The 21,368-nt window shown below is 45.3% G+C and overlaps 1 protein-coding gene across 1 annotated transcript in view; it reads left to right on the top strand.

The window, feature by feature from the left end:
- The window catches only part of Pappa (pappalysin 1), a 232,771-nt gene that overhangs the window by 132,286 nt on the left and 79,117 nt on the right, over window positions 1-21,368 (top strand). Inside the window, exon 10 of the mRNA XM_046451913.1 lies at window positions 5,402-5,595. Within this exon, the coding sequence (XP_046307869.1) occupies window positions 5,402-5,595 (194 nt within the window). The remainder of the gene's footprint in view (window positions 1-5,401; window positions 5,596-21,368) is intronic.

A 21,368-nucleotide genomic window follows, 5' to 3' on the forward strand; every position in this document is an offset into this window, starting at 1 on the left:
TCAACGATTTTGTTCCCAGAGACGATCCTCGCCTTTTAGGGGAGACTGGTTCATAGACAGTCAGGGGAGAGGCTGTGATGAAGAAATCTGGGAATTGTGGAAACACAGAGGAAGGACATTTAACCCCACGGGGGTGGGAGTCAGGGAAAGAGGGTGAGGGAGAGAGAAGACTTGCCAAATAGACATGAGCCTAAGGAACTATTGAAAGTTAGCAGAGGGAAGAACCGAAAATGCATTCCAAAGAGAAAGACAACCCTTAGGAGGACGTGGAGGAATGAAATGGAGTGAGTGGCTGGTCTAGAAAACTGCAGAAAGAGGATGGTTTGTGGAGAATCTTATGCCAAGCTAAGGAAAAATTATCTTCCACAGTAAGCAGTCAGGATCTATCAAAGGAGTACATGTAAAGAAGGAGCGTGGTAGCTTTTTTATTTTAGGCAGAAGACTTGGAGCCAAAATACCCTAAACTTGACCACTATCCTAAAGAATGCTCATTATCTTGGGCCTTTGACAAACACATTGGCTCACATTAATTTATAAGTGACCTATAACTTATGCCCATTTCTTGTCCAGCTCCTAAAACGGGTGAGAGCCATTGTGAAGGCAAATCCCCTGTGAAATCCATACCTAGGACGACGGGAAGGCATGAGTGATTTAACTGTCTCCTCTCTTCTCCGAGTATGAGCCCTTCAGTATGAGCTCTTCCATTCATTCATCTGAGGGATTTGGGGGATACCGTATACTATCAAAGTTTCTCATCTAAGTTAATTAGTCTCCCCATTGTGTTGAGATGACTTCAGTATATAAGCAATTATATTATTTTCTTTAGATTGTTGTTGGTTTTCTTCTTTGCTTGCTTATTTGTGTCTTTTTCCATTTATACAAAAAAAAATAGTCCATGCACCCTCTTTGATCATTTTGATCCTTGAAGACTCCTTAGGATCTATGCCTGGGTAGATGAAAGGGGGATCTCTTATTAAGAAAACCTCCTAGGCCTCCTACCTCATCCCTGTGTTATTGTTGTAAAATGTAGAACTTGTGTCTTGGAGACCATTTCCATTTTCACATCTCTTGGTCTCTGATATTATTTGATAATACTCAGCATCTTAATGAAGATGTCTGAAATGTAATCTTATTTCCACTTATAGATGGAGAAAGTGAGGTACTGGAAGGTGAAATGTCATGTCCAAGATTAACCAATAAGTCAGGATAAGTCAGTAGCTTGAATCCAAGTTTTCTGACTTCAAGGATAAGAACTCTTCACTATAACTCTAACCTCAGTCTTTGCTTATTCTTTAAGGTTAACTTGTGTCATTTCCTTTAGATGTGGCTTTCCAAACATTCCAATGGATGTCACAGTCTCTGCCTATCTCAGATTGTGGCCTTCGGATATGCCTCAGGAATGCAGGCATGCCATTTCATTCATATTATTTCATCTTGATGCTCCAGACAGATGAAAATTGAAAATTAAGTCAATGAGGGGTTGCATCAGCTGTGTGTGTCCACTTAGAGAGTCCATCTGCCTTCGGCTCTTCAGCTGAGCTCATTTCTTCCAAAAACAGGAAAAGAGTCTCTGGCATATGAACACCCAAGTGGGAAAGACAAGGTTAATGCCACCCCACCCGCATCAAGTTTCCTAGCGTGGTAGAGCAAATTTCTAAATGTGTCTCCACCTGTAAGGGGATTGTTCTGAAATGAGGAACTTAATTCCTCAAGCTAGGGGAAGATGGAGCAAGATGGAAAGATCAGACTGCTCAATGTAGGCCCACTGTAAGCCAGCTCCTATGGGTAGATCATTCTCCTTCAGTCTTAAGACACATTTCCAAAAAGTGCGGTCTAAACTATGTTTGCACAGGAAGGTGTAAATCAGCAATGCCAAAGTGTAGTCATTCATTCATTCAGCAAATATCTGTTGAAAGTCTGTTAGGTTTTCCAGACATTTTTATGTGTACATGTGTGCAGTCTTCACAGTACTTCTCCCAGTGGAATATATTATTATGAATGCCACCTAGCTACTATATGGAAGGCAAGGTGATTAGTTGACCTTGGTACTGACTTCCCGTTCTTGACAGAAACCTGCTCAGCTCTGAGCATAAAGTATTCAAGGAGCACCAAGTAAAATGACGTAATGAAAACAAGAAGACCAGTTTTGTTTTATTGTGTGGTTGTTGCTGTCTTTGTTTTTCCGGGCCACACATTTGTATTCCATTCCTTACCCTGTTCTCTTCAGTGCTTGGGGCAGAGGGAGTAAAAATGGAGAGAGAATTCTCCAGAGAAGGACTGGCAGATGGAGCTGAAGGGCCCTCGGGACACTAGTAGCAAGAGAAACTGAACAGCAGAGTCCAAGGATGTTATTTTTTTTTTAAAGTGATACGGAATAGCTTTGTCAACAGAATATTGAAGAAACCAGCCACCCCCATCTCTCTCCCCTCTCTGTCCTTCTCTTTTTAATGCTACCTCTTTTTTCACTTTTGATTCTTTCTCTGTCTACCTCTCCATCCATCATTCATCTGCACATCTACCTACCTATGCACCTGTACCTCCCGTCGTTCTCAGGTTCTGCCAGTTCCAAGCAGACAGATTTATTGTAGCATTCAAAATAATGAGGAAGAAATCAGCTTTCATGATAATTGACCTCTGGTACCACTTTTGGCCACTGAGAGGTCTCTGCTAAGGAAAGGACTTAAGTCATATGAAAGAACAGATTTTACATGATTTTATTACAATCTCTCCCTATTTGTCCTTTATTACAGAGAGGACAAAAGTGGTTCCAAGAATCAGGCACCCCCAGATCTTATCCTTACATAGGTTATATTTCCAACACCATAGGGACTGTGTGTAGGGAAGGTCTCTCTCTGAGGTGTAAAAAAACAGACTCCAACTCTTAGCTCTGGTAGCAGCTCCCTCTAGTCAAGAAGCAGAGCTGTAATTCCTGTAGCTCTCAGTTTTCCCTTAGATAAAATAGGCAAGAGGGCTGTCGTTGTGCATATTGTCTCACATAATCACTACAATAACATAAATGAACATTATGATCTCATTATTATTATCATTGATAAGGAAAGGGATGTTCACAGAGAGATGAGGTTATTTTAAGTGCTACGCGACTTATGTGTGACAGAGGTAGCATTTGAACGTCAAAAACATTTGCTCTTTGCAGTCCCCTTATTGGATTTTAGAGAGAAAAGTCTGGATTTATGGCTGATCATTCTTGGATTGGCCCTAAATTTTGTTGTATCTGAGCTGGCCACAGTCACCAAGAGGTCGGGGCTACTGAGAAGTGCTGTGCCTGTGTTCTTTCCATGTTTGTACTGCCAGGCACGCTACTGGACACTGGAGTCCTCATCTGGCTCAGACCCAGGCTAAAATAATTGTATTATAATGAATTGATTTATTCTGGCTCTTTTGATGGTATTTCACTATGTAAACTGTTTGCAGAAATAAACAAGGGATTTTGGAGCTTGGAAGGGGCTCAACATTCTGCTGCCTCTGAATTCAGTGACTTCTTTTTCGGATTGTCAGCAGCATAGAAATCCAAGTCTTATTTCTCCTTGACCCCAGCTCTTCCTAGTTGGGAGAATGTTGTTTGAATATATTTCAAGAGAGTACTGATTTCACAAGTTGATTTAATTCACTCACTTAGGAACAAATCAACCCCTTAGAAGAAGAGTATTATTTTTTCTCTTGATGATTATTTAGAATGAACAAAACACATTTATGTTCATTTCCTGTGTGAGTTCTATGGTTACCCTGGCTGGGACTATCATGTCTACATTATACATGGGGAGCCAGAGACCCAGAAGCAAAGCTGGTTAGGCAGAGCTTCATAGCAAATGGAAGGAACAGAAATCAAACCTGGGTTTCTAGCCTTTAATTCAGTGCCCTTTCCAGAGCTCCACTCGGTTATTTTGGAGTCAATGGGGGAAGGATGACTCAGATCAAGCAATATTTTTTGGATGACCTTACATTTTGATTTGCCTGGGATATACGGCTTTTTCAGGATCTGTGCCAGTCACTTGAAGATGGTCTTTAATAGCACGGCCATCACTGTCAATGTATGGCAACCCTACGGTACTGGGTAGAGACCCCCATTTAGAATCCTTTGGAGGAGCTGGTAGCATGTAAAACTAATGGCAGCATGTTGAGGTCGAGATCTTTACAAAATAACCCCCACCCAGGAAGGGGTGTTTTTCTTTGCTGACATTAGAATTATTAAAAGGTGCCTGGGTGATCGCTTTCAGATGCTCACAGCCAGGCTTTTCATTGTAATAGTCTATATTCAAATGCCAGGAAGCATGCATAGTCCGTACCTGCTCAGAAGGCATCCTGCTGCTAGCTCTGTGCTTCTGTGATCCTTGTCCTTGCAGCTAAGTGAGAAGTATTGTAGCCAGTGGCCACTTTAAACCATGCCAAGCCGACACCTTGCTGTGGTTAGAATTGCACAGGAGCTTGAGAATTCTCTTGGTCTTTAACTGAACCTCCAAAGGTATCTGACAAGTCCTTAGAGGCATTAGACAGAAAGGGCTCTTGGTTTCCAGTATTCTAACCCCCTCTCCCTTGATGACTGAGTCCAGAGCAAGAAAGAGACTCATCTAACATAACAGAGCAATTTAGTTTCAGTACTGGGATGGAAGCCAGTTCATTCTTTATGCAAAACTGAAATCCTCTTTGGAGTTAAATAAATGCCAATTTGCAACTATGAAGTCCTGTGGTATCAGATGATGCACCCAGAACTTGGAAAGTGAATGCCTGACTCGGAGTCCTAGGTCTGGCATTAGTGCACACTGTGACCCTCGGGCAAGTTATTAAAGCCCCACAGGAGCTCCGTTTCCTCATCAGAAAAACTGAAAGAGTCATAAAATATGACACCTTCCCCATGAGGTGGTTGTGAGGTTTACTTGGGGGTAATTAAGGCGGAAGTGTGAACTTTTTGGTGTGCATATGACAAAACATGAAATCTGCTTTCTTAATATATTTTAGTGTAGAGTAAAATAAATGTTTGTTGTCTGCCCAACGTGGTGCTGGATCGTTTTCAACTTGCTTCACGGAAGCTCCCTATTCATGAACAGCTCCTCCCTTCCCCTCTCTCCAGACCATGGCGATACCCATTCTTCGTTCTGCTTCTATGAGATTTGCTGCTTCAGACCCCTCATAGAAGTGGAAGCATGCAGTGTGTGCTTCTGTGACTGACTCATTTCATGTACAACAATGTTCGCCACATTGTTGTATATAACAGAATTTCCCTTTTTTTTCCCCCTTAAGGCTGGAGAATATTCTGTTGTGACTCAGGGTGATGGGCTTGCCATGACATGGTTTTGGTGGTCTAATCTCCTAACTGCTGATGGTAACTGAGGACAAAGAATGAATATTTATCTATTCTTTCCCCTTCTATGTCCATCTCCTGCAGATGAACCCAGCCGGTGCTATTTCCATGATGGGGACGGTGTATGTGAAGAGTTTGAACAAAAGACTAGCATTAAAGACTGTGGCGTCTACACACCTCAGGGGTTCCTGGATCAGTGGGCATCCAATGCTTCAGTGTCTCATCAGGACCAACAGTGCCCAGGCTGGGTTGTCATCGGACAGCCAGCAGCATCCCAGGTAAGATCCCAACCACGTGTGCCACTTCTTGCAGATGCTCTGAATCTCTGCTCGGAGTGGCGCTCAAGGTGGGTCATTTCAAATGCAGTGTCTTTGGTCTGGCCCCTTGGGCATATTTTTAGCCAAATGTAATGTCCCTAGCTTTTGAGTACCATTTGTAAAGGACTAGAAATGCAATGGCCAAGGGAGGATATATCAACACAATAGGGATAATGACTGTCCTTCGATGTCCCTACTATAATTCATAATTGGATATACCATGGAAATTCAGTGAAGGTAAGAACAAATTCATTTTGAGGAGTCTATCTGTTTAGTGGAGAGTGCCAAATTGTATTCCTCCTGAATCAGTGATTACTCTACAGTAAATTGGCTGTGTTGCTTTGGGCTAGTCTCTCCATCTCTCTGGATCCTATTTTTTCCCATCTTTAAAATAGAGAGCTTTATGATCTCCAAGGACCTTCCCAATCCTAAGAAGCTCACACTCGTTCTTCAGTCCCATAATGCACCATTTATGTACCATGGTTCTCCCCCAGGGGACTGGCAGCTTAGTTGAAGGAACAAGAGTTTTGGGGCCACCAGAGCTTGTGTGATTCTAGGGATGGCTGTGCTGTCCCCAGAGCTCCCTTTCCAATTATCCTGCTGAGCAAGCACCTGCCTTCTTTCGAGACTCCCTTTTCCCTGAGACACAAGTCAGTGCTTCTGACTGCCCAGCCCAATGGCTATTTGTGAGCTGGGGTGCCTCTGGCTCTCACAGATGAACCATGAACCCCAGTGTACTTCTCGAATTTTGCTTCCTTGACTCTGGTTCAGTGGGGTAGGACTGTCTTCTTTCTAGATAAAGAGAATTACAACCTGCTGGGTGCCACAGAAGAATTACTAGTACAAGATAAGACCACCTCATTTATTAGTTTCCACGTTTACTTGAGCGTTTTTTTTTTTTTTGTCTTATGAAAGCTTATGTTGACATTATTAGATTCTTTTATTTATTCATCTGCATTTATTTCTGGGTGTCTTATGGAGAGTGGTGAGAATAGGAATCTGGTGTTCCCTAATGCCTCTCATGTATATCGTCAGCCTGGTAAATGAACAGAGGCCAGAGTTCCCCTCTCCACCTCTCTACTTGGTGAGCTCCCTTCAGTGGTCACACCCATTCACTTGTCCACCTGGCTGCCCCATTAGGCTCTCAGTTCTTTGAGAGTAGATGCAAGTTTCATTCATCTTTGTCCTTTTACCTTCAACATGGGATCTGGATATGCCTAGATGATCAGGAAATGTCTATTACTACATGCAAACAAACAATTCTGAAAGAAGATGCTGGGTGTCACCTCTCCATCACACAGAATGTACGGGAATCCCAAATTCGATACCAGCATCCAGTTCCCAGAGATGTTTAAAAAAAAAAATCTCTCAAACAAGAGAATCATCAACACACTCAGAACCTCATCTGAACAGGGTCGAGGTAGCAGCTGTGTTTAAAAACCACCCAAGGTTATTGCCACTAATGTGAGCAAAGGAGAGAATTTTCCAGTCTTAGCATTTGAAAAGAGGCTTCATGGGGGCAATTATTCCAATCTTGTATGGAGAGGGCTGTCAGGAATTATGGGTGATTATCTCTTCCTAAACAAAAATCCAATTTAAAAAAAATCATTATAAATACTAGCTCTTCGATCTACAAAGAGGAGATGAGGAAACAAAATCATCCTATTGAATTATTCATTGTAACCAATTTTATTTTAATGAAATCGACTAGGTTCCATTACTCTGGGCTTGGACATAATCTTTGTTACAAGGAGACTTCAGCTGTAACTAAATTTGCCATAATGAGATCAGCTCACTGGAGAATACAGGGTCAGGGAGGGGATCTGCGCGCAGGCTGGGTGCAGGGCCAGGCCGAGGGCGGCCTGGAGTGTGTAGAACAAAAGTCTCCCACGTTCCTCATATGAAGGCTAGTGCCTAGAATCATTCCCACCTCCCCCCGCCATCATGCACACAGGTGCATGTGCTAACATGTGTGCACACGCATGTTCACACATAGACAACCAGAGCCTGCTTAATTCAGGTTAAAGGCTATTCCTGACATGGAAACAGCTCCCTCTGACAGCAGAGAGGCAGGAGACTGTGCCCTTCATTACCTTGTGCAGTGATTAGTGGAGACTGGTACCTTATTTTCACCCTGTCAGGGCCTCCAGTGAAGACGTTGATGGTGTGAGGGAGGGGCAGGGAGGCTCTTGGAAGTTGCTCTTAAGATGGAAAAGTACACCATGTGCCTCTGCCTCTTCTGATACTCTCCTCTCTCTTTCTCTCTAACACACACACACACACACACACACACACACACAAATTCATACATGAATAGACCCCCATAGGAGCTAGAGTCCAGAGAGTGACTAGAGCAGATAGAGGAAGCTAGGGGAAGGAGCTGGTAGTTACTGAGGCCACCAACCCCTGTGCTGGACACTCATTCCATTCTGCAAGGTGAGAATTCGTGTCTACCTTGGAGAACCTGAGTAGCCCAGTGGTCTCCCCAGGGAGTCCCACAGCCTGACGTGGAGAATCTAGAGTTAGAAGGAGCTTGTGGAAGATACAGCAGGAGCTCAGGAACGTGAGGGCACATCTGAAAGTTGAAAGTAACTGGATTCCTAGGAAAGCAGCCGTGCGAGGAGGACAGATCTCAATGCTGGTATCACTGTGAGCCCCCCCCCCCCCGAGGGGCTGGAATCGAGGCTGTACCCACTCCAGGACACAGTGACCTGTTCTATGGGCCCCTGGGCACTCCTTTCCCTGGGGAAAGATGAAATGACCAAAGCTGTCCCCTTCTTCTTTATACTCCATTGTGTCCAACTCTCTATCTTTCTCTGATGCTGTAAAAATAATAAACACAGATGTTTATCAGAGGTATGAGGCTACCTCTTCCTAGGACCTAGGAAGGGAACCAAAGACTGTAAGACCCAGGCTCTGACCTTACCACTGTGCAAGACACAGGGGTGAGAACTCTGTCCAGAGGTACAGCCTTATCAGAATAAGTCTGCCGGCTCTCGTGACCCTTGTAAGCACACAACACTCCTTGTGTTACATGGCTTAGAATACTAATGAAGACGTCAGTTTTGATTTTGTGTGAACCTGCCACTTCTAATGATTTCCAGTTGCTCTTGTCCAATCTCTTCAAACAAGATTCCCAAATTTGGTTAGAGTAAAGCTGAGTCCAAACATCGAGTCTCGTGTCCAAACGTTATCAGAAGTATCAAAACTTTCTGGTTGTGCAAATTGGGCTGAACATCCTATAATAAGAGACATTCTTTGGATATTTTGGCCACGTACCTTCCCAGCCCAGCTGGAATCAAGAAGTTCCTGAGACGGAACAAAAATGGAAATGAACTGAAAGAATCAAGTTATCTCTCTTCTGGGAAGCTGATACATGGGTTAGTTTAAGTGCTTGCAGAGATCTCGTCTTGTTCTTATTTTGTCTCCACCTGTCACATTTCTCTAATGCTTTGCACCAAAGGCTGCCAAAGTGCACCATAGATATTGTTTCCTTCTGCTGTCGCCCCTGACCTTTCTACCAAACTCTGCTTCCTCCTCTCCAAACAGGCACCTTTCTCCTTTGCAGTGATGGAAGGAAGACATGGAAATTCTGAGACTGTCTGGGATTTACTCTCCTAGGGAGTACAAGGCTCAGTCAACCAACCAATTTATTTGGTTCATCCTTTGAAGGCAAGACTTAGACTAACCATTTCCAGGGCAGTAGTGTGAGGGCTAGACTAAAGAAAATGTGTCTATGGTGTTACTATGAAACATTCTATATTATAGAAAATTCCTGCATTAGAAGGCAGATGAGACCCAGGGACCTTTTCTTTCTTTGTAATTGATTTTCTGACTTTATATCCCATTAACCCAATAGTGAGCAAACTATACTTTTGCTGCCTTACTTTGAGTTGCTATTATCTATTCCTTGTTGTGTCCACAATAATTTGTGCCTCCACTGAAATGCAAACCATAGATATCTTGTGGTATAGCGATTTATATACTAATTCATTTACTCATTTGATCATATAGAAATATATTTGAGTCTTGCCTCAAGGAATGTCAGGGAGAGAGCATGGGCAGCAATGAGGTGAGGTAGAAGTCCTGCAAGTCTGGCTTTGCTCTTATAACTTTGGTCCCTTCTTGGGAACATACAGTAAGTTACTCCTCTGGAATCTCAGTATCCTACTCTGGTCAATGGGAAGGGTAACATGTGCCTGTAGGAGATTAAGGTGAAAATATCTGCCTGGTGGAGATGAAGGATGCAGAGAAAAATACCCAGTGCTGGATTTTAGCACCTACTGAGTAATATAGATATTAATTCCCTGTCTCATTCATGCTAGGTTCTCCTATACACGTTCACCCACGAGCTGGTCAAGAGTGACCCACTTAGTAGAGAGGCTCAGCCAACACTTTTGCTGAGGTTAAACAGCATCACCAAACATTTGTTGCATACTCAAAATTGTAGCAGGTACTTGGAGAAACATCAAGAAAGTCCTGGTCCTTTTGCTGTCTTCAAAGAGCTTACTATTTCAATAGAGGAGTGCATCCAACTACAAACAGCAGCCAAAGACCCAAGGGGGTGAGACCCAGAGGGAGTTTTCCTGGGAAAGAAACACTGCTATGATGCTACCAGCTTACTCAGCCAGCAGGGATGGGAGTCAGTATTTTGCCCACTTTCAGAAGGTATCAGACTAATTATTATATTTTTAAAAGCATTTACTAAGTTTCTCTGAAGTTTCCACCAAATTCCTTGAATCTAAAGCTACTATAGAAATAGGAGTCAGTGTTGTCACATTACAGATTAGGACACTAAGGCTCAGAGAGCACAGTGCCTTGCTTTGGGGCTTACTCTTGGAAGGGCCAGAATCAGGAAGCAGGATGCAGGCCACTGTGTCCCAGAGAGGAGCCCAGGTACAGGACAAGGCAGTTGAAGCCTGCATTGTAGCCGATGCATGAGAATAGATGGAAGAGCTGATGTCTTTTGTGTCTTTTCCTGTGTGGCGTGCCATTCAGAATTACAAAGGAGGTGGGAGCACCCCATCTCTAACACCCCCAACACTACCCCGCTCTTTCTGCTCTGCTGCCAAGATCCCCAGCCTTCAGCACATGTTCCTTCAGGCTGAGCATCGTTCTCTTCTAAAACACGTACAATGTATGGAAACATAGAAGAGACAGAAGTGTTTTGAGCTCCAACCCCTGCATATAAAAAAGATTTCTTAGATTTTTATAATGGATGCCTAATTATTGTTGGAATATGGGAGGAAAAAAAAACACAAACAGGATAATTGTAGATTGGATAAGAAACATTGCTCAATTTATGGTTTTTTCACAAGCCACACATCACACACAGGAAATCCTGAAATGCCAGTGAGAGAGTTCACAAGATGTCTGCATCCCTTCTTGGCCATTGCCTCCGAGCCAGGAGAACAGGGCCCCTTCACCAGTGTCTTCTTCATTCTGGTCTCCAGAGCGAGGGGTGGGATACCCACTGCGTCCTCAGGACACCAGGGAGAGAGGTCTTTTCACATGCACGTGCGATGAGGCGTAGGAAGGTCTGGGACAGGGGAGCCCACTGCAGGGCTGGGGGTGTTTCCATGGAAGTGACTGCAGAGCTGGCACTGAGGAGAGGCTGGTGGACAGGACAGGGAGTGGATCAGAAGAGGACATTAAAGAGAGAAGAATGGACATATCAAAACAAACAAACTAACAAAATAAGCCAGTAAGAAATAAAGTGAAAGACAAGAGAGATGAGCCATAAGAGGTGCTCAGCGGCATCCTATGGATGCTTGGAATTTACACTTCATCCGGAGGGCTATGGAGAGCTTTTGGGGGGTTCTAAGACAGAGACATGATAATAGATTCATGGAAAGAAGAGCAGTGACATTGATGGCGACCTCTCTTATGTAAGACCCTATTCTTGTGGTTTAAGTACAGAGTTTCCCATTTATTTCATGGCTGCCCTCCTGAGAGTCTTACTCCTCGCTCAGGATGAGTCTCAGAGAAAAGAATTACTTCACCTGTGACACTCTCTCTTCTAAGAACTTCCTTTCCTCCTACCTGGCTACTGGAAGAGCATTAAAACTACCTGGAAAATTTTGCATTGGCAAGCAATTCCCCCATGCTACTTAGATAACGTGTTTGCAAAGAGAAGGGAGAAAACTTGAACTCAACCCCCAAGGCTGAGGTCAGTGTTCTTAGGGCTGTCTGTCCTTCCCGGCCTGCCCCACCCACCTTCCTCCTCCACCAAAGTGTTCAACTCTTCTCGCAGGTGAAATGGGACAGCCTCTCCCAATGGCAGTGGAAGGAGGAATGACAAAGGGGACGGTCTGAGATGCAGGAGCAGATTCCAAGCAGTTTTCCCAGATCCCCAAGGGATCTGCTTTCTCCTAGCGGTTTCTGAGTAATTTGGGGGAGCACATGTGTGAGTCATGTAAGGAAACAGAACAGCAAGTACCACGGTTTGTTACAGCCTGTCCCATTGATGTGGGGCACCCAAAAGTTTCTCCAGAGACAGAGCCCCCTGAATTGGTTGCTGTAACCACCCTGAGACTTACAGAAACTCTGGACCGGGAGGGACTTTAAATCTCCTGAATCGTACAGGGTTCCAGACAAGGGATCTACCCGCCTCTCCTCCTGTCTCTCTCTTCTCTTCACCCTTCATTCATTCCCTCTTCCAATAGTCAGTCAAGCTGATAGAAACCCAGACACTGTGATTGGCTTCGAGATTCAATCTGAAAATATTTTAGGTAATGGGATTCTCAAAGAAACACAAATGAGACCTGGGATGAGATCAGCCCATTCCTAACTCTAGTATGCTCCATCTACTCCCCATGTGATGTTGGAATAGTCATGTCCCTTTGTTCCCACCCAATCTCTGATCTATTATTAGAAATAATGACATCCATGTAACAGGTGTTTGCCAAGATCCAGAAATGTGGTTATCCTCCTGGTATCAATGAACAGATTTTTATAGAAACACTTTTATTTTCCTGTGAAGTTTTGGTAACTGAGGGAAAAAAATCCGATTAGAAGTAACGTGGATTTTTTTTTTAAAGAGTGGACTTTTGGGCACAGAAATGTAAGCAGAGAGAGACTTAAAAGAGCTTCTTGGTCTCACTTCTCTTGGTTGAACTTTTGACAGCTTCTCGGTTATGAAATGATTGTGGTATTCCAATTCCAAATCAATAGAACCTTAGTGTGAAGGCATTGTGGCCAAAGCGTCGTGTTCAGCAATGGCTTTACACTGAGATGAATAGTGCAACCTCTGCCCTCAAACAGGATGCATTCTTCCCTGCAAAAATGGGGACACTAAAATGGGTTCTTCTGCTAAGACAAGACAGATGTTGGCAAAGTGATGTGATGCGTGGAGATAACCTTAGAGGGGTGCACTTTGAGGGGGAAGGCTGAGGCTGATGAGCCTGATGAGGCTGAGCCTGATGTGCATGAAAATCGTTTTTATTCTCAGCTGGGCACTTGGGGAAAATTAAACGACAGTAGTGTGGCCACATTGTTCTATAATGTGTGTAAGCTTTAGAGCCAGAAAGACTCATGTTGAATAGAGTTCTTCATCAGCTGTATGATGCCTGGCAAATGACTTCACTTTTCTAAGACTCTGTTTCCCTCATCTGTACAATGGGCCTGCTGTCACAGGCCTGAGGATCCAGTGAGTTAATGTCTATCAAGTGTGCAGAGCAAGCCTGCCTCTCACTGGGCTCCCAGTTCACAATCCTACTGAAGGGTGTTATCCCTATTGAGTCTGAGGGAGGAACAAGGATTGGAAAGAGAGGAAAGCAATGGAGAGGTGGGCCCAGCATATGCAGGCATTGACTAAACATGTTCTGATTGATAAGAGAACGTGCCGCAGAGCAGTGAGGGCCTGGTTTACAGAGTGAGCCTCCATTTCTCCCCTGCCAGTGGACCCTTGACTTGAAGCCCGAGAGTAAGCTGGGCTTTGTGGCTTAGGGCTGCGTCCACTGGTCGTGTCCTTGGCTCTCTGCCAACCCCTCCATGGCCCCTCTAGGGAGATCCCTCAGGGTTGACTTTCATCTGGAGCCTGACCCTTCTCTCCGTGTCTGTGTTCTCCCGTCCCCTCTTCACCATCTCAACCTCAAGACCTCCCTCCATCCAGGATTGCTCAGTCTCCCTCAGACTCTTTTCCATGCTGGTCTTTAATTTGCCTCTTTCTTTCCTTTTTCCTTTTTTATTTTATTTTATTTTTTTTTATTGTTCTGTTTTGAGCGGGGTCACCGGCATGTAGCCAGTATGGCCTTCGCTGTGTAATTTAGTTTCATGTTCTGTACCCAAGAAACATGTGAAAAATGTAAACAGCATTCACTCTCTGGGGTTGTAATGCACTTTGGAAGCAAGAGCCAGTGGAGCTTGTTGCGCCAGTTGCTTCAACAGTATTGAACTTGGTTCCCTAACCACATGCTCTAGTCTGAAAGTAAACTTTCTCCAGCCAGCCCCAGAGGTGGGGGGTTCAAGGCGAGCAGGGGTTTGACGGGGCACAGGAGATTTGCTTTGGTTTGTGTGTGTGCCCATTTGCTTGTGTGCATCTTCCAAACCCCCTACCCGACTCTCTGTCCTTCCCTATTCCTTTAAAAAACAACCTGGGTGTGTGACCTGTAGAACCCCATCATAGTGGCCTCTACCTCCTCTTCTACCCAGCTATTAGTTTCTTAAAACTTGCTTAATTCTTCAGCCAGACCCAAACGCCAGGAGGTCCTGGATCCATTGCATGTTCATTTTCCAGATAGAAAATGGACTGAGAGGAGCTCCTGCTGAGAGGCACACATCTGTGTCACAGTGGTCCAACCAAGACTTCCCTGGGCCCCTGCCTACCCTGGGACCTTTCCCCAAATGTATCCATGTGCAGAGATGGTGAAAGGGACACTTGGCTGACATCTGCAGTTCTCTCCCTCCTGGGAGAAATGCCTCTGGGAAGGCCTAGGCGTGGAAGAGATCTGATTGCTGGCAGGTACGGCTTTCAGAAAACAATGCTTCCAGAGTGATTTCTCCATCTGCAGGGCACCCTCCTGACAGTAAGGGCCGCGGGCGACTCAGGGAGATTAACTGATGTGCATCAGGGTGCTGTGGTCTGAACTGGTGTTCCAGAGAAGGGAGAATTGGGTCGTAGTCAAGAGCCCAGGCTCAGCTGGGTGTGGAGGCTCACAGCTATAATCCCAGCAACTCAGGAGGTTGAGGCAGGAGGAACACAAGTTGGAGGCCAGCCTCAGCAACTGAGTGAAGCTCTCAGCCTTGAGATTTTTGTCTCAAAAAATAAATAAATGAAGAAATATTTCCATGGATGTAACTAAGTGGTAGAATGCCTCTGGATTCAATGGTTCCTATTACTAGGGAAAGAGAAAAAAAGCCCAGGCTTCAGACCAACTCTCCAATAGAACCTTCTGTGATGAAAGAGGTATTCTCCCCTGCACTGTCCTATGCTGTAGTCTGTAGCCACCTATGGTATTGGACCTTGGAATGTGGCTCATGAAACTGAAGAGCTAAATTTTAAACTTTTATTCATTTCAATTTAAATAACCACATGGAGACCGTGGCTACCTAATTGAAGAGAGCAGGTGTAGAGAACATCGTATCCCAATACTCTCAGAGACAGTGAGATCTTGGGCAAACTATTTAGACTCTCGAGGCCTTAGTCTTCACATCTGCAAAACAGGAGAATAAAGTGAGATTGGGTGGATTCCCAATCTGAGCACACCTAATGCACCCGAATTCCTTCATCACAGTAAAATCTTATAACTCACCCATGTGGTGGGAACTCTAGGCCCATTTCACAGACAGGGAGGCAAGGTTCACAGGGGGGCAGAACAGGTGTACCTCCCGTTTCGTTTAGTCCCTAAGCTCGTTTTATTTTTACTACACTGTAGCACCTCTGCCAAGACTTTTTTTTTTTAATGACATTTCTGTCTCTCTCCCAGAGTAAGGTATGACATTAATCTTTTGGTGATTCGGTGTCTTGCCCCATTTCAGTCTGTGCAAATTCTCATTGGGAGATTTTTGCCTTTAGAGGACATTCTGCACCATTCACAAGAAATACTGGTGTCAGGGATCTCTTGCCTGTGAAAGTCTCTGCAGATTCTCCACGACCAAAGAAATCCAAAAGCAGGCCAATGAATCCAAAATCCATGCAGTTGGTACCAGCTTTTTGGATAGCCTGACACTAAAGGGCATGTTCCCAACAGAATGAGTGACTTGGCCATCCCTGGACATGCCTTGGGGTTTTCTTTCCTCCTGCCCAGAGACACCCTTGTTCCCTCCCTCTCCTCTTGAAGGCTCAGCTGTCCTTCAGAATCTAGGTCCAGCGGCTACTCTTCCATGCAGCCTCCCCTGACGACCTCAGTACGTGGGCAGTCCTTGATCTTCTGACATCTGGGGACACTTCAGGAATCATCTGACCAGCCTGAGCCCAAGCTGAATTTTAGTTGTCATTGCCCATGTCTTCAGCTATCGATACCTTGAGTGACTGAGGATTTGAGCCCCCAGCTTCTAGATACTTCCAGTGCCTTGCACAGGACCTGCCATGTAGCAAATACTGACAGAAAATGTTTCTGGGTTTATTGGATGACCCTGTTGGAAAGAGATCTGCTGAGAGACATCTCCTTTGTGATAAGATTAAATACACAGAGTGTGTCTATAAGTGATGTCATGTTGCCAGGTGACAGTCCCCTGTTAATACCATGGGCAACCAGAGCAGGCAAGGCCTTCTGAAATCCCCTGGCTTGTACCTTTGCATGGCAAATGCAGCAAGTGCCACTGCATGCATTAGAGGAAGAAGAAAGAGGTCCTCAGAAGCCACCCTGAACCCCAGCCTCATGTCCTTCCTGCTGCCCTGTCCTGCAGAATCTGCCCTCACCTTTGAGATATAGCTGCCTGCCAGCAGGTGATGTCCTTAGCATTGTTTTTCTGTGCTTGTCTTTGTGTGTTTCAGCATCAGGCACACAGTAGGCTCCCAACAGATATTTAAGAGTCAATCTTTCCTTTGCCAACACCTTTGCACACAAAGTAGGAAAGTGCCCCAGGATACAGGCTCTGCCTGTTACTGTGGGGAGCACTGAGGTCTTAGTGGTGTCCCTGTGATTCACTCCTACAGAGATGGGCTGCTTTTCTGGCTTGAGTCTGTGGTTCACCCTCATTGTTTCCCCAGAAGAGAGGGATGGTGTAAAGGAGGAAGAGAAAGAAAGGAGGAAGGAGAGGTAGACGGAAAGGGGAGGAAAGGAAATAGGATTAAAAGGGAAAGGAAAAGGAATGGCCACACAGTAATAATAAATGAAATAGTAACAACAGCATAAAAACAGCAATGCTCATCATTAGAGTGGACATTGGGAGCAATACGCTGCTCTCAGGGCAGTGACCTGCCAGGCACTCTATACTGTTTGCACACATTTCAACCTGCTAGTCACCTATGAGGAAGCTCCTGTGATTTTCACTGGTTTGTGGAGGAGTAAATTGAGACCCAGGAAGGTTAAGTCTGCAATTGGCCCAGAGATGGGGCAGAGCAGTTCAGGATTTGAACCCAGAACTCTGCCTATAAAGCAAGAAATAATGAAGGGGGTAGATGAAGGAGGGAACTGCTAATTGTGTGTTTCTAGTGAGCAGGCTGTGTCTAAGCCAGGGTTCTTTTAGTTCTTGAAGCAATGCTCCAGAGGAGGTACTGTCATCTCATTCCATGTAGACTTAGTGACAGGCTCAGGGTCATGCAGTCAATGAATAGCTGAAGCTAAAATTCCAACTCACATCCTTTTGACATTAAAATATGTGTGACCTCCAAAGTTGCAGGTGGAGGTCTCTCTCATTGACGAGTTCACCCTGTGGACTGAGATCACGCTTCAGTGCTTCCCAGGGGCCCTATCTCACCGCGGCTGCTTTAAGCACTATCCTTTGCACAGATGTGCACTGCCCTGGCAAAGGCTGCCACTGGAGGGGTGCAGCATCTCTCTGGAAGACCCCAATCCCACAGAGGGTTTTTCTGATGGGTGGTGGACACCTAAGTCAGCATTATCCAATGGGCCCTTGGTGGATAAGGCCTCCCGGCTTGCATATCATGGTCACCATCCCTACCTCTGAAATCTGGAGTCCTGGGCCAGAGAGAAATGCCACCCTACCCTAATGAATGATTGACACTTGTTCAAGCTGGAAGCTCAGCAGGACTGATACAAGCTTAAGCAGTCCCTGTCTTGTTGCTCCTGCATATGTGACTGCACTGCATTCTCTTCCTGGGAGAAATCAAATTCAAAGCAGCCTGGGGAAGATCATGACATGGCCTCTTTTCCAAAAGCAAAAAGAAGAAAGCAAATCTTGCAGCAGTTTCCAGCCTGAGCTCACTAAGGCTAGAGGAGGGCATGAGAGAACCCTGAGATCTGCAATGAGGAGCAGGACCCAGGACCGGGCAGCCTCCTCTTGGCAGCTAGCAGGATTCCCTGCAAGGACTATGCCTTGTTTGTTTCCAACAATTTGCGACACACAGGTCTTAATTTGAAGAACTAAGACAGGAAGAAGGGAAGGGGGGAGAGAACAAAAACAACCTGGAAACTCCTAGGTTTATGAACTTGAGAAATACTTGATCTTTCATGACACAGATGTTTTTAAGTGAAAAATCACTCTTCTGGCCTTTCTGGAATGGACCCATGCGGCCAAGACTGCCATTAACCACTGCTCCACTATTTCTCACTAAGAGTTTTGGTGACCAGGAATTGAGCTTGGATATGGTCAGTTCTTTCTTGATTAACCTATTAAAGTCCTTCAGAGAAATTCCAAGAAGAGACCCACAAGCTTCCTAAGACACCCTCCTTCATTTTCAATGCCTTTGAGCCGAGTGGTAGAGATTTCTTTGCTATAGAGTTGACTAGGTTTCCTGATTTTACTCTACAAAAGCCAGTGGAGAGAGGATTTTTTTAAAAAATTAAAGCTAACTTGGTTTTCTATTTTTGGTCAAACAGTCCCTTCGGGGTGTTAAGATAACCAGCAGAATGTGTCATCCAGTTCTATTGTAGAATTATGGCTTCTTGGTGTTCTGGTCTAGAACTGGAAGTGTTTGGGTGCTCAACATCTTGCTCTAGAACTGGCAATGCCTTCAGGATCTGAAATAGAATTCAGCATGTTTCCAATTCTTATCTGGGGTGATGCCTCCAAAATCTCATCTGCAGCTGGCAGTAGTTCTGTGTTCTTATCTAGATGGAGTTAACAGTACATTCTTGATCCAATCCAGATTTCACTGCTCTTATATCCTGATCTAGAATTCCATGTCAATCATTGCTCTCAGAATAAATGGAAGAGAGAGGAGAAATATTTTAAAATGCAGAAAGTTAGCAATGTATTTTTTTTTCCAAATCATGTGCTAAAGACTGCATTTGCAGCAAGATTCGGCATCTCAAACTTCAGCCTCTGTGAATGACTTCATCTGGGAAACTGGCTTTGTCAGAGCTCAGCTGTGGCCCAGGTTTTCCCCTTCTTTGGCCTTTTTATTTTCAGTTTCTAATCTCCAGAGCCCACTCAATGTGAAGATCTTGCATTTTGGACCAAAACTTCAGGTCCAGATTGCTGCAGCCCTTGCTCATCCATGTTCTTCCCTCAGTTTACACGAAGCTCGAATCCAGAACCCAACACATTTTTCTGAGTGTGTGTTGGCTCAGTTTTTCACTTTCCTGCTCCATGGGCTTGGGAAACATTTAGGACAAAAAAAAAATTTTATCGTTAATTCTTTTTTTCTTTCTTGAGGACCCATTTTTCCCATTTAGACCAGGGGTAGCAAGCAGTTAGCCAGTGTTAAGTAAAGGTCTGTTAAATGAGTGAGTGACTGAGGGAAAAATAGAAGAGAAAGGTTTGGTCTTCCGCTGGACAAACGACTACTGCCACCACCAGATCCTTCCGATAGCAAAACTTGACTCTCTGGAAGCCCCTGATCCCTGGCCTCTTTCCCTTAAGGACATAAGGAAGGTCCCACATCCCTCTCTCCCAGCCCGTCAGCCTGGTACTCTTGAAGGCCTCACATGAGCCGTGAAGTCACCCACTGACCATCTGGCTAGGGATCCCGTGTTCGTCCTCTGCTGCAGATTACGTAAGCTGCACAGCAGCCCCAGATGTTAGCAGTTTCTCCTCATTTTTTTTTCTTCCCTTTTCAACAACAATAATAATAATTAAAACAAATACAGGCCTCATCCCCGCCCGCACCCCTGAAATGACAAACAGGTGGGCCCAGATGCCCGACCCTGTCCTGTGCCAGGGCCTCTTCATCTCCAGCCCAGCCACCGACCCTGGGCCAGGCCTGTCCTGTGCCTGGCCTCACAGCCGCACTAGCTGCCCTGTGGCTTGGGCCACAGGCAGCAGAGAGGGAAGATGGCCATGCCGTGAAAGCTGGGCTTTCCCTCTCCCTGCCTCCCAGCCCAAAGCCTTGGCCTCCAACTTAAATGGGTGTATTTTGGAGGACTAGGTGGCTTAAGAGATTAGTAATGAGATCCCAAGTCTTTCACTGCTGGGTCAGGAGTTCAGAGGCGGCCCCGGTGACTAGTGAATGGCATAATTAGGGAGCTGGGAGCAGGCCTGCAGAGGGCCTCTGTGAAATGAGCCCGGACAGGCCTTTCATGGCAGCAGCTGTCAGCAGCACAAAAGGCCACCGCCACATCCGACACTAATCACTCTCCCTGGTTAGAGGATTTACTAGCTGGAAGAGCGGAGCCCCTGCCCAGTGCCTCCTGAACACCAGTGTCTCGGAATGGGCTCAGCCCAATGCCTGGGTCTCCTGTCTGTAAAATGGGGAGATAATGCCAACCCCAGCCGGTAGAGACATCTCATGTACTAGAAATTGGGGACCAGTGTTATATTCGTTATCGCTGTTGCTGCCCTTGTGGTTGTTAGCTTTCTCCATCTGAAAATATCATGTGAGCCTCACATCCAAAGGATGGAGGTGAAAGCACCTGGAGGTTTGTCCTCATGGCTGTCGTTATCGTCATCCTCATTAGGATCATCCTTTACGTCACGTGGGCCTCGGGTTCTTCATCTGCAAACCAGACTGAATAGAGGAAGTGGTCTTGGAGTTCTGTAGAAGAAGCTCCGACCGAGACTTCACCACCCACTCCAGGCAAGGGGTAGTCTTGGCAAGCTATTTATCCCTTCGGAGCCCCAGCCTCTGTATCTGCAAGTCAAATGCGGAGCAGACTGGCGATCCTGGTTTCCAGGACTGTGGGGAATCTGTACTTGGAACAGAGATACTGGTCCATAAGTGAGGGCACAGAAAACACTTTGCCTTTGCCACCCTCATGGATACTTTCTTGGATTCCAACATAAGCTTTGCCCTTAGAAGAAGGTTGAGATACCCAGTTTCAGTCCATCAGGAATCCCAAACCTCTATCCATGAAATTAAGTCATTGAATGTGCAGTTCCTGGGAACTGACTCTACGGGGACTGTTTCTCCTCTAAGAAATGTAGTCACGACCTGTAGAAGTGTTAGTGAGCACGCTGTAGAACGGGGATGTCTTCAACCAGGTCTATACTCTCCTCCCATTGAAGGCCATTTGAGTCAGCCAGGGTTTACATCCCACAAATCATAGGATTTCATATTTGCCAGAAGGTGCAGGCCTGGAGGGTATTAGACCTCTAGGGAGTGTGAAATGTGTACTGTGGTATGGACAGATCCCTGGGGACAATGAGTGCTAATCAGCCCAGATCTGAGCCCCAGGGCTGGAGGATATCCAATGCCAAGGTCTTGGATCTGCAAGTGTCTCCTGGGTGGA

The sequence above is a fragment of the Marmota monax genome, unplaced genomic scaffold, assembly GCF_021218885.2.
Source record: "Marmota monax isolate L192 unplaced genomic scaffold, Marmota_monax_Labrador192_F-V1.1 WCK01_AAM20220418_F8-fsc00020, whole genome shotgun sequence".
Taxonomy (NCBI): Eukaryota; Metazoa; Chordata; class Mammalia; order Rodentia; family Sciuridae; genus Marmota; species Marmota monax.